Genomic DNA, 14,156 nt, shown 5'->3' on the forward strand with positions numbered 1-14,156 from the left:
CATCCTTTTTCGGGAACCCATCTATCTAAATTTTTCAAAATACCATAAAGAATGACCTAAGAAAGATCTAAGAGAAAACAATAGGTATTCTTGGTGTAATTACATCTTTCATATTCTTGTTTCCTTTTTCTGGTTTTGGTTTTAGGTCATACCTGGCAATGCTCAGGGATTCCTCCTAGCTCTGTGCCCGGGAACCACTCCTGATGGAGGGGTGGGGGGAGGGGACTGTGGGACTGTAGAGGGTGCAGGGGACAGAAGCGAGGTCAATCTGGTGACAGGCAAGCCCACTCACTATACTTTTCTCTGGCCCCTCGTCTGTATTTTCCAAGTTATAACAGAAACCTTTTTCCCTTCTTTTTTCCCTTTCTTTTTCTTTTCTTTTTGGGGTCAGTCACAGGTGAGGTACTCAGACTTCTCCTGAGGCACTGCTCAGACCCTGTTTGGGTGGGGGAGGAGGAGGGTCACGTGGTCCAGAATGGACCCTGGGCCACGCAAAGCACCCACCAACCCTTTCCCTCTCCTGCCACAGCTCACACAGTTGTTTTGTTTTGGGTTCACAAACAAAAGAACAGAAAAAGGGAAAAAAGAAAAAAACCAAAACAGTCTCAGGAAAGGGCTAGGCAAATGTCTAAAGAGGCAGAGTGCCTGCTTCCCAGGCGAGAGCCCGGTGTGGGAGCCCTGCATCACATGACCAGCAAGTAATGAGAAAAAACTTTACAGTTTGTCCAATGACTTTTAGGAAAAAAGATGGCTGAAAACAAAATGAAGTCACGAGAACAAATTCATCTTAACAATTCTATCATGAAGGTGGACATTCTGGTAGTCAAGCTTCCCTGTATGTGTAAGCGAAGAGGATCCAAACTAATCACGGGCTCATTTAAGAGGACTTCCAGAGTCACATGGGAGACATGACCGTATAGGCGCGTTTACCTGGATGTTAACAATGGTTCCAAATTTGCTGAAGTGCTCATTGAGCTTCGTAATGTTGTTCAATTCCTGAGGGATTTTCTTGACTTCTAATTTGGTGTTTGTGTACTGATTCTTTCTCAAGAATCCTGGTTTGCTCTGATTATTATTCCCTTGCCTGAAAGAAATATTCACATTGCTGGTTAATGGCCTAGCCAAGACACACATCAACAGAGCGTACAAATGTTTGGGGCTAAAGAGAAAGTACAATGGGTAAGGTGCTTGCCTTGCAAGCGGCCGAGCCTGGTTTGATTTCTAGGACCACCCAAGGTCCCTCAGAGACCCAGCAGGAGTGAGCCCTGAGCAGAGAACAAGGAGTGAGCCCTGATCACCACCAGGTTAAGAGTACAAGTTTATGTTAGGGAAATGCATATGGGAACCACAGTACAATTATCATGGCCTGACAGCAGTGAAACTGGCCTGCCTCAAAAAGACTCGGAAACCAATGGGGCACACGCAGCCCTGATACAGTTACAGTAAACTGGGACGACTTCTATGAGTAAAGGGATGGTGAGTCCATGACAGTGGACACTTCGTATGACCCTGAGATACCATTCCGAGGCACTTATTCCAAGGATATTAACCACTAATTTCAAAGTATATTTGGACCCTATGTTCATAGCACCTAAATGTAACATAAAATTATGTTACTTAAGTGGAGTTTGAGGTGATCATCCTAGTGAAAGAAATTCTGTCACTATAGTCAAAACATGGAGTGTCACCCTGCCTGTCAACGGATGATGGGATATAGAAGCTGTGGATATACAATTGGATACCAGCCCAGATTTAAAAATAAAGATAAGAGGCCGGAGAGACAGTTCAGAGGGTAGAGCGTGTGCCCTGCATGCGGTAAACTGGGTTCAATCCCCAAACAGGAGTAACTCCTGAGTGCAGTCAAAACATAACCCCTGAGCACTGCTGGGTGTGGCCCAAAAACTAAAATTAGAAAAAAAATTATGTTATCTAATTGGAATTTGAGGTGATTATGCTAGTGAAAGAATTAAGGACATGAAAGACAATTACTGAGCAGTTTCACTCATATGCAGAATATAAGTAACTAAAGCAAACTGGTCCAAATGAACCAAATTACAAACAAAATCCAAGATTTGTAAAAAATTCTGGTGGTTACGGAAAAAAAGGGTGGGTACGAGGGGAGGGAAGGAATGAGTAAAGGTTTTTGGTGTTAGAATAACCCTGGAACTTTGGTGGCAGATACAGTGAATATTAGAAACATACAGAGGTGTGAAACTCAAACCCTGAAATTTTATATTGCAAACCTAAGTAAAAGAAAATTTTTTTTAAAGAGGGAGAAAGTGTAGCCAGTGAGCCCTTACATTCTTTAGAAATAAATTTTCATATAATCTAACAGGTAGTGAGAACTGTAGAACATCACCAAGACAGGGCTGAAGAGCCAGTTCAACGGACTACAGTGCATGCTCTATATGCAGGAGAACTCGGGCTCACTCCCCGGCACGCGCGGCTCCCCAAGCGCTAGGCCAAGAGTAGCCTGGGAACACCTCTAGTTATGGCCCAAAAAGCAAATTAAAGTTTTTTCATAAAAACAAGAGGTCAGGACTAGAGTACAGTGGGTAAGGCGCTTGCCTTGCATGCAGGTGACCAGAGTTCATTTCCGGGTATCCCATATGGTCCCCATACACTGCCAGGAGAAATTCCTGAATGCAGAGCCAGGAGTAAACCCCTGAGCACCGCCAGGTATGGCACCGAAACAAACAAAAATAATGAAAATAAATGAAAAAGAGACCAAGTTGGGATTATGCTAAACTATGTGATGGAAAGATCAACCAAAATTACCAAGGAATCTTAACAGTAAAGAAAAGATGAAACATTTATTTATGCTTTATGTGTCAACCTCCGCAAAAGTAGAGAACCTTCTCTTTTCTATTCATTTCTAGTGAATAACTCTTGGGCCCAGGAAACAGTAAAAGGGTTGAATTTATACACTGCATATGGGATCCCTGGCCACCCCGCAAGCACCTTGGTAGCACCACCCTTAGTACCAAGAGGAAGGATCACCCAAACACAGCAGGATATAGCCCCAAACAAATCAAAGTAGAACTAGAGAAAGGTCAATGGGTGAGAGCAAGTGCTTTGCATGTAGGATGCCCAGCACCTTGTATGGTACCCTGACCCCTGCCAGGGGTAACCCGTGCACAACACTCAAGGACAGCCTCTGAAATTCATGGCCCTAAATCAAAACAAACAATAAGGTATTGCTATGCAATCAGGCCTAACAATGAGTAAGGACAAATCACTCTATCTGCTATGGAAAGTGTCGGTTTTCCTGTTGTTTTTTTCCCATCTTGTTTTGTTGGGTCACAACCACCTCTGCTCAGGGCGGACCCCGCGGCTGCTGGAGATCTCTCCCGATCTCTCTCAGGCAAAGCATGCACACAGCCCTCAGAGCTATTTCTCCATGCCAAGCTATTCACATTTTAAGCACTCTAGAGTTTGTTGCCTTAGTATTCTAAATTTGAGGTACACAGTTTGAAAATCAGCAACATTAATTCTTACTTTTGTGACTTTACTAATGCAAACAAAAGAATAACAAAACACTAATTAAAAGTTACTAATTGGCAAAATATCTTACTTTCCCAGCCAAGGTTTCTTTGAGAGTGGCCCCTCCAAACCACTCAGCGCTCTTTTTCGGCTATCTGGTTCAAGAACTACTCTGGTTATGTTGCTATTAATTGAAACGGGAACTGGAGGTTCAGTCTGGATGACAATGTTAGCAGCTGTTGGAAACAAAAATTAACATTTACTAACATGCATTGCATTGTGTTTAGAGAATTTTAAGTCAAGTATTTAACTCACATAGCTAAAACAAGTCAAACCCAAAGTCAAACCCAAGACAAACTCAAAAAACACATTTGTGGCAAGAAAGGTAAGATAGAGATTAAAGGTCTTGCCTTGCATGCAGCAGACCCCACTTCAATCCCAAGCACTGTCCAGTCCCCCAAGCACTGTAGCCCAGAGTAGCAAAAGCTCAAAGCATTCTCACCTCTTGGATTTGCATCCATGTCTCCAGATGTTAGGCCAATCAGATTTGGACGCTGTGTCTGTGTTCTCGAAAAGAACTGTCTGTACTGAGATCTACCAGAACTGGTAATACTAGGAGCTTCTGGATTATAACCATCCGGTTCGTAAGTATCTAAGGGTGGGAAGAAAAGCTCCATCATGTCACAAATCAAGAGCATTTAAGGTTAAATCAAAACTCATCACAAGGAGGTGACTACAAAACAGGAATTTTTTTAAAGATGCATCTATTTGATCCATATTAAATTCTCTTTGAGTTACAATATAAACACAACACCTGTTAGAAATGAAGAAAATAAAAATGTTCCTATGATGATATACACACCAATTATTAAATACTAATTTAATTTCCAGATTTACCTTCTCATTCTTAACCTATTAAACTTTCTGGAGCTCCAAGTGCTCACGGGACCTGGAGGGCCTCTTTTCCACAGTACTGGGCCTGCCTGTGCAGGCCTGATGGCTCTGCACTCAGTCCAGGGGTACAGGGCTGGTGCCCAGACGCACCAAGTATTACTCAGAAGATCACGTGGTGCCCGGCACTGAACTCGGCCTGGGTATGCAAGGCTCTCCAGCCAGCCCTTCGCATGACCTCCCTGGACCCAAACACAAACGTGTATTTGGGGGTGCAGGGAACGACAGTTTGGGCCACACCCAGTTACGCTTGGGGGCTACTCCTAGCTGTGTTCAGGGTTGTTCCCATTTGTGTTCCAGGGACCATGCAAGGCAGGAGATGAAACCACAGCTAGAAGCCTGCCAGACAAGTTATCTTAACCCTTGTGCTCTCTGTGCACCCCCTCCCCAAAGCGTACTTTTTACATATACTAATACCACACATAAGGAACTGACAAAATTTCTTCTGCTATCACGCCTCATCAATTCGTAGGTATTAGACGGGGGAGGAAGGAATTAATCCATAATTCTGTCATCTGCACTTTTTTTTTTTGCTTTTTTTTTGGGTCACACCTGGTGATGCACAGGGGTCACTCCTGGCTCTGCACTCAGGAATTACCCCTGGCGGTGCTCAGGGGACCATATGGGATGCTGGGATTCGAACCCGGGTCGGCCGCGTGCAAGGCAAACGCCCTACCCGCTGTGCTATCGCTCCAGCCCCTGTCATCTGCACTTCTCTGTTTGTGGTGCAAGGGCCTCACAAGTTCAGGGCAAGGGCTCTGGCCAGGAGCCACAACTGGACCCCAAGGTTATCCACACTTAAAACTGGACAGAGAGGGGCCCAAGAGAGAGGCAAGGAGCTTGCCGGGCAGATAAGGTTGACTCAAGTGCGATCCCCAATACCCCAATGGTCATCCGAGCCTCCAGGAGTGATCCCTGAGCACAAAGCCAGGAGTAAGCTCTGAGCACAGCTAGTATAGGCCCCAAATGGGAACTGGAGAGATCCAAGCCAGTTCTACAGAAAACATTTTAAACAGCCAAATGCACTATATATGAGAACAGACATTATCTTAGCACAAATTTTCTCATCAAAACTTTTTAATCACGCTTTGGTCCTCTCGACAACTAAAAGTTTATTCTTTAGAACTCCAAAACTATTTTGTTAGTGCTCCAAATGGCATATACTGTCTTCATCCTATATGAAACAAAAAGGGTAGAAACTGACTGGACTAATTTTCACAATTGTGATGTGAAAGCTCAAGTCTTTTTGGTCCTCACTGGAAAAAATCTTCAGTCATATTGTTTTAGCTGCAAGATACACTCATGTCTTAATTACAGGTCAATCACTTCTATAGCTCAGAGTATTAGATTCACAAATTACGAATAAAACAGTTTTTATACCATTTGGTACTCCTGATAGAAAATCCCTATAGTTAAAGGCTACAGAGTTTTAAAGAACTGTATTACCAAATAGTGTTATTCTATTATTCCCGAGAATGCAAAAAACCCGACATAAGAGTCCTGTAGTCAATTAGGATGAACTGAGATTTAAAAGTAAAGCAAGAAACATTAAAACCTCATAAAATACCCACAAGCACTCCAAAGATCATGAAAATGTACCTGTGGAATAGGATTTTCAAGACTTTTCAAGACTCTCTATTACTCACTTCCAGGGGCTCGGGGCTGGGGCTCAGGGCCAGGGGCCAGGGGCTCAGGGGGAAGCATACCACGGGCCAGGGGCTCAGGGGGAAGCATGTCATGATCAGCAAGAAACCAGACGCTTTTGTTTCGTTGTCAAGAGAAACTAACCAAGTTTCTCTCATGTTGTGTAACTAACCGATTAGAGCAGATATCCTCTTGCTATAGACCAGACTAGAAATGAGTCGAAGGAACTAGCATGACTTTGTTACCGAGGTACTGAAAATAAATACAGAGGACACCAGAGATGACAGACACACAGGAGGCCTAATCATCTAACGGTCACTAGGGACAGACCAAAGAAGCAGAGCAACAGAAAATAAAAATACCGAAGAGCTTTCACGGAAATCGTCTGATGGATGCCAGCTCTGAGGCGGGGCAGCTCACAGTACGGAAGAACAGAGAGGCGGTGGCTGGTCACCTGCAGCTTACCTGGGACGAGAGGGGTGGGGCTGGAGACTGAGGTATGGTACCCAATGGAGGATCCCATGAGGTTTCGAGGTGGCACCAAACGAGCTGCCAACAGAGGAGGCGGTGTCCCCAACTGAAGTCGCTCAGATGCAGGAGCGCCATGTTCACGAGAGTACATGGGCTGTCCTAGAGAGAGAGAATAGGAGGGCAGCTGGGAGTGAGAGTCAAAAGCTTCTCTTAGATGACACACTCGCCGAGCTTCTCAGCAGGAAACTCACACCAATGAGGAGAGAGGGAGGCTGCCGAGAGCCCTTCGGGCCCAAGAAGCAGACATGCGAGTGGTTAGGAAGCAGTCAAGCAGGAAGAAAGACAGAGAAACAGTACGACAGCAACATCTCCGGTGGTTAGCATCGTAAGTCAAACAGCTGCTCATTTCACTTAAAAACTGAACAATCTACCAGATCAGGTCATTAGAAGACTTGAGGGTTTTTTAAAAAATCCAATGAGATATGTAGATTTTATTATTGTCACTCCCATTCAAAAAATTAAAACCACTCTCCCAAACACATACTTTCAGGTTTGCAAGTCAGAAGTTTAAAAAAAAAAAAAAAAGGCGGAGGGAGGAGGAGAGACCACCACAAGCATGCCCTTACAAAGAACGAGAAATGTTCAAATGAAAAAAAGTGAGATAACAGTGAAAATGTGTTACATCATGAACAGATGAGTAACAAATACAGAGAAAGGGGAAAGGACACACACTCCCTGACAAACAGACTAGCCAACACTACATATGAAATGACCTCAGATATTAAGAGCCATTTTTTAAAAGAAAGCACTTTTAGTGTTTATATATGCTGACACAAGCATGTCAGACATGATAAAGTCAAATTGTACAGAACAAGATTAAAAGTATTGAACAACCCAAAGCCACCTTTTTTCAGATTACTCCCTACCATTTGTACGATTTACTCAGTATTTTGTACCTAAAGTGAGACATTTACAAGGTGATGCAAGCTAAATAAATTTAGGATATTTTTTACATGATGATGTAAGTGTCTGTGGGTTGGAGCAATAGCACAGTGGGTTGGGCATTTGCCCTGCACGTGGCCGACCCGGGTTTGATTCCTCTGCCCCTCTCAGAGAGCCCAGCAAGCTACCGATAGTATCTCGCCCGCATGGCAGAGCCTGGCAAGCTACCCGTGGCATACTCGATATGCCAAAAACAGTAATGGAGACGTTACTGGTGCCCACTTGAAAAAAAAAATCAATGAGCAATGGAATGACAGAGTACAGAGCCAGGAGGAACTCCTGTGCTTGCCAGGTGTGACCCAAAAAGCCCACCCTCCCCCCCAAAAAAAGTTCTGAGGAGTTGTAATACATTGACAAACCATAAAGCAACTATTAGATTTCATGGTAAATGCAAAGGGAAAACAGCTATGCCAAGCATGATTACAGTGCTCTTCCAGGCCATTACAGAGCAGGCCACAACAGCAACCCTTGCAAAATTAGACGCGATTATTCATGGGGCTGGCAGAGAGCGCAGTGGGTAAGGTGCTTGCCTTGCACACATGATGCCAGCACTGCATAAAGCTGCCTGAGCACCAGTAAGAGTGCTCCCTGAACACAGAGCCAGGAGTAAGCCCTGACAACTGCACAGGGGTGGGGGTGGATCACTCGGTCATTTCTTTACAAAAGTACTATTCAACAGGGCAAAAGGAAAGTGCAGCAGGGAGGGCTCTTGCCCTGCATGCAGCCACCCCAGATTCCATCTCTGACACCATACACTATTCCCTGAGCCCTGCCGGAAGTGATCCCTGAGCACAACTGGGAGCACACAGAAACAAACAAAAAATACCATTCAACACTCTGAAAATAGGTTTTCAAAAGATCAACCGCAGAGAATTCTTTTGTACAATGAAATGTTAAGTACAAGCTCAGTACTTAACATATCAGGTGACTAGTTTAAATTCATGACATAGTAACTCAGTGTACCATGTGCATTTAATTAGTAACTCTCAAAGCAAACCGGAAGCCTAGACTCAAACTAGCTTGCGCAACTTCTTTTCTTCTTTTTCTGGTTTTTGAGCCACACCCAGCAGTGCTCAGGGCTTACTCTTGGCTCTACACTCAGTGATCACTCCTGGCAAGCTCGAGGGACTATCTGGAGTACGTCAGCCAACTGCACACAAGGCAAGCCGCCTACCTGCTGTACTATCACTCTAGCCCCTGCACAATTTCTTTACAAAACAAGTGACAAAAACACGCATTCAAACGCTTCAGAAAGACAGTGGGTTATTCAAATGAAGCCTGATTCTCTTGAACACATAATGAGGCTTCTAAATACTGTTTCACAAAGAAATGATGGCAAGAGAAGAGGCTGGGGATGGGCAAGGTAGTACTGCAGCCAAGGCACTTGCACTGCCAGCAGCAAAGCCCACCTAGCTCAATCCTGGAATTGTAAATGGTAACTGGACCACCACAGTGACCGCTGAGCACAGAGGCAGGAGGAAAGCCCTGAGCACTGCTGGATATGGCTCCAAAATCCGTCAAATAAAATGTTAGTAACACAGCCATGCTTTCCTCTGTTAGAATGCCTACAAGTAAATGTAAACTATAAAATTAAAACATCTTACTTTTATAATCCCAAAAGAAACAAAGAGATCTAGACAGCCATCACAAGAAGCAGCTGAAACCATTTTTTAAATGGTCCGGCATATGCTGACCCATGCATATACTGATCAATCTTCATAAAACAGAAAGAAGTCAACTCAATACTACATACAGCATGAAGTTAAGGCACCAGAGAAATAGAGTACAGTGGGGAGGGCACCTGCCCTGCCAGGTTTGACCCAGAGCACCCCATATGGCCCCCATACGTGTAGGGGGACCACTTGGGCCACCCTGGTGACTTAAAAATTAATACTAACTAAATTTACTTTAGGTCAGCACAGAGAGTGACTAAATTATTTCAATCTACAAACATCCTAAACTCATGCTCCTATTTAAATAATTCATCTGTCTTCCACTGTAGCTTGATTTATTTTTCACATGATTAATGTGTAGTCTTCAAAATACTTTACTCAAAGTAAAATACAAAATCCCTGTGATTTTGTCAGTGTACTTACAGGAAATACTGTAATGCAAAGAGAAAAACAACAAAGAGAAGGAGGGTGGGGTGTTTGAGGACCTCTCCTGGCACTGTGCAGAGGGCCCACCCGGCACCCTGCAGCCAGCACAGTGTGAAAGGCACACCTTAAAGCTAACATTAAACTCAGCTCAATTCAAAGTGGCTGGATAACACAACAGGGAGAGCGCTGGCCTTTCACACCACCAACTGGGGTTCGATCCCCAGCACCCCACATGGTCCCTGAGCCCTGCCAGGAATGACCCCTGAGCATAGTCAGGAACAAGCCATAAGCATTGCTGAGTTTGACCCAAAAGCCAATAAATAAACAGATATGATGTGCCATTTGGGACAAAACAGATGAACTTCAGCTGATTATGCTAAAGGAACTAAGTCAAATTCAATTACCAGATGGTTTCCATAGGAAGAATATGAAGTTATAAACTGGCGAACAACAAAACTCCAAGGAGGTAGAGATCAGGGCTGGGGTTAAGGAGCCTGCACTGCATGCAGCCAACTTCAGTTTGATCCCTGCATCACCAGCAGTGACCCCTGAGCACAGAACCAGGACTAAGGCCAGAGCACTACTAGACATGGTCCAAAAGAAAAACAAAACAGTCTGTAGGATAGTATAGATCCCAGAGGTGTCTTCAATGATTTAATTTCTGAGGGATAAACAAAAAATGTAAGTAACTCCATCAAACTGAAAAGGTTTCAAATGGATAAAGAAATTAGCTAATATAAAAAGCACCCAACCAAGTAGGAGAAAAGTCTTTGCACACAATACATCAGATAATGAGTAATTTCCAACATAAAACTCTCAGAGAGGTCAACAACAAAAAACTGAGGCTGGAAAGGAAGTCTCAGGTTAAGGCGCCAGTCTTTCCACGGGGCAGTCCCAGGTTCGAGCCTCAGCAGTGCCTGCTCCCCCCAGGACCCCACCCCACCACTAGGAGTGATCTCTGAGCAGGGCCCGCTTCAGCACAGCCACGTATGGCCCAAAACACAGGGGGAGTAAAGGAAACAAACTAACCACCCCATCAAGAATGGGGAAAGGTGATGAGCAGCTCCCCTAAGAGGACATACAGATGGCCAGCAGGCACATGAAGGGAAACCCGCGGTAAGGAGGGGTGAGTGTCCGTGTCCCTGGCAACAAAGGATGGTAGGCGGCAGAGACAAAGAAACACTGATTGATGGGTTTGAAGCAAAACTTTAAGGAGACAATAACTGAGGCATAAAAGGTGTGATGAAAAGTATTCTAAATCTAGGTACTTCAATAAAAATACTTTTTTAAAAAGAAGACAATGATAACTACAATATATTAATCTATCCTTATTTATAGCCGACAAGATGTCAAGGACTATTCTAGGTGCCTTAACATACGCCTTAACACATCTATTCCTCAGAGCGACCTTGATGAAGTCAATAATGTTATTTCCAACTTAGAGAAGAGCAAAATGACATAGAAATTACCAGACCAAGGACACAATGACAGTAACATTCAAATGTGACAAGGTCACATTTGAACATTCGCTGAATTACTTTTCCATGACATGACAGAGATGGAGAAATATTTAGGAAGCGGAACAAATTTTGTTTATGATAAATACAATTACAGATGAACACATTATCCGTGCCACCTGGATTTTTATTAGAAAAAAAACCTTGCAACATCCCATTTTTAAAATAGCCAATTAGCTTTTATGTTTCTGGAAAATCCATTTCAAAAAGCTTTAGTAAACTGAAAACCAGCAGCAGGGGCCGAGGAGGCACCTGCGTGGGCGCGTGTGTGCGGTGCAGCCGGGAAGCCTGGGCTCAGCGCCCAGCGCCAGACGGCAACCCCCGAGCAGCACAGGAGAGGCACCCAACACACAAAAGCCAATAAATAAAGGAAACCACCAATGAAAAAGTATCTAAAAATGAAAGAGAATTAGAATCTAAGAACAACATACTACAACGAGACAAATATTACCAGTAGTCTAGCCACTAAATGTTACCAAACATTCTATTGGTGTTCGATCTTTAGCTCAGCATACGAGGTTACACGATTAATATTTTATCCGACCTCTTGTCTATAGAGAAGCCATTTTTGAACAGAAGCCTCCATAGTTGAGACGTTACCCAAATAAAAGGCCTTGCCTTTCTCTTCTGATCACATGAAATTAAAATACAAATAGTACAGTCATAACGAACGGCCTTGTGAATGTAAGCATGATTTATCTGAGGTATCAATATTAACTGTCTTTTCTAAAAGTATGAAGAAACGTACTTGTCTCTCCCCAAACTTACGTTCTGATACTGTGTAGAGAAGGTTCTGGGGTAAAGGAGGAGGTAGTCTTGCTCCTACGGGTGCAAGATTGGGCACTGCACTTGTCCCAGGCTGGTCACGGTTGTTTATCAAGCTTGCCTGTGTTATGGGTGGTCCTGCAGGAAAAAGTAAAAGGCAGAGCATAAATAACTGATATAAAAATACTTGGGTCTCCCAAGCAACGTGGGGAGTGACGCCTGAGCGCATAACCAGAAGTAAGCCCTAAGCACAGCCTAGCGTGGCCCAACAGTAAAACAAATTACACGCAGCGAGCGGGGCAGTGGCAGGCAGGGTGTCTGCCTTACATTCATCCATCCCCCGCGACCGACGTGGCCCCGGAGCACCGCCAGGAATGATCCCCGAGTGCAGAGCTCTGAGCACAGCTGGATGTGACCCCCCCAAAAAAATCCCAAAGAGGGGAGAAAAGGCACGACTCAAGCAAGAGGCCTTGAGTTGGCTCCCCGCTGCCCACGGTGCGTGCAGCAGTCCCATCACTTGCGCTCTTTGTGACTGCCAGTAACCAAGTGTGGGCATTCCACACCCAGGTTTCTGCAGGCGTAACTAAAAACCTGCCAATACGTTGGTCAGATAAGCAACCCCTGACAAGCACGTGTGTGACACAATTAATGAGTGCAACATCTAGCCAACAAGTGTGCATATAAGAGTTTGACCACTGGCAAGTACTGTGGCCAACTATGCACAAACCACGACACAGTTTGTGTAGGTGCGAACCTTAGTGATCAAATAAGCCAGGGACGGGGGTAGGGAGGGGGAAGCACTGATGTCAAGTTTATATTAACAGAAAAATAGATACTAACTAAAACCCAAAACCCAATAAGGTGGAAGCAGAGCTTTCAACAAGCAGAGTGCGCTTTCAATGCGAAGGCTAAGCCCAAGGACAACACGGACCCCTGAGCACAGCCACGCGTGAATCCAGGACACGAGTGGGAAGTGGCCCATAAAAATCAACTGTCAGATATAATCCAAAACAAGGAAAAAAGGAAAAAATAAATTTAAACAGGTATGTTCACACACTAAGATACCTTTTACTGTGGGTTAATTTTCTAAGGTTTTTTTTCTTGGGGAGGCCACACCCTGCGGTGTTCAGGGTTTACTCCTGGCTCTGTGCTCAGGGATCACTCCAGGCGGGTCCAGGGGACCATCATATGTGGTACCAGCGATCTATCCCAAGTCAGCTGTGGGCAAGACAAGAGCCTTACCTCAATCCTATCTCTCCGCCCCCCAGAATGTCCTTAAAACGCTGGCTCTCCACGGCCAGAGAGAAGTACAGGGATTCATGCACTTGCCATGCACCTCACCGACCCCGCTCCAATCCCCGGCATCACACACAGGCCAATTCCTGAGCTGAGTCCATTACAACCCCTGAGCATCATGGCCACCAACACCCCCAAGATAAATAATAAAATGTTGGCTTTCTTAACATGCAACCAACTAGCCAGATTATCCCCAGCACCGTAGGGTTCCCCCAGGACTGCCAGGAGTAGCCCCCAAACACCACTAGACGTGGTCCAAAAGCAAAAGAACAGAAGATCCACCGCACATATACTTACTTGGTATGGGGAGCACAACAGAGGGTGGAGGCTGCCCATGTCCTTGGGGAACTGGAAGTCTCATACCGTGGCCAGGACCTGGGCCGGGACCCGGGCCAGGACCGGGGCCAGGGCCGGGGCCGGGGCCGGGGCCGGGGCCTGGCATTGGAGGCATTAACATTCCAGGAGGTGGTGGAGGAGGAAGTCCAGGAGGAGGTGGAGGGAAAGGAATCATACTTGGCAGAGCGACTTCATCAACAACCAGGGGATCATTCCCATGATCGAACTGACAAAGGTCACCAAGTACACAAAATCCTCTTTCTGCAAGAATAAAAGAAAACTCTAAGGTGGTTACCAGAGGGGGACTGAGGGAGGGAGACTACAACAACAGGAGGTCAGCGAGTGGGTAGTTTAAAAAACTACAAATGGGGAGCGAGCAGGACATGGCACACACGTGGCACATGTTGAGTACAAAACTACACACCTGAAACTTGAACCACGGTTTAGTTTTACTGATTTTGGTTCTGGGGCCACACCTGGCAGTGCTGAGAGCTTACTCCTGGCTCTGTGTCCTGGAAGGGACGACACGTGGTGCTGGGGATCGAACCCTGGCTGGCCTCATGGAAGTGCCCTGCCTGCTGTACTCGCACTC

General features: G+C 45.0%; 1 protein-coding gene across 2 annotated transcripts in view; it reads right to left on the reverse strand.

Annotated features, from left to right (window-relative positions):
• The window catches only part of RBM27 (RNA binding motif protein 27), a 60,715-nt gene that overhangs the window by 17,315 nt on the left and 29,244 nt on the right, over positions 1-14,156 (reverse strand). For both annotated transcript variants that reach the window (XM_004611088.2, XM_055142555.1), the window contains exons 7-12: positions 13,526-13,825; positions 11,936-12,070; positions 6,544-6,708; positions 3,986-4,135; positions 3,575-3,719; positions 931-1,084 (exon numbers count right to left, since the gene is read on the reverse strand). In XM_004611088.2, coding sequence (XP_004611145.2) covers positions 931-1,084; positions 3,575-3,719; positions 3,986-4,135; positions 6,544-6,708; positions 11,936-12,070; positions 13,526-13,825 — 1,049 coding nt within the window. The remainder of the gene's footprint in view (positions 1-930; positions 1,085-3,574; positions 3,720-3,985; positions 4,136-6,543; positions 6,709-11,935; positions 12,071-13,525; positions 13,826-14,156) is intronic.

The sequence above is a fragment of the Sorex araneus genome, chromosome 6 (assembly GCF_027595985.1).
Source record: "Sorex araneus isolate mSorAra2 chromosome 6, mSorAra2.pri, whole genome shotgun sequence".
NCBI lineage: Eukaryota > Metazoa > Chordata > Mammalia > Eulipotyphla > Soricidae > Sorex > Sorex araneus.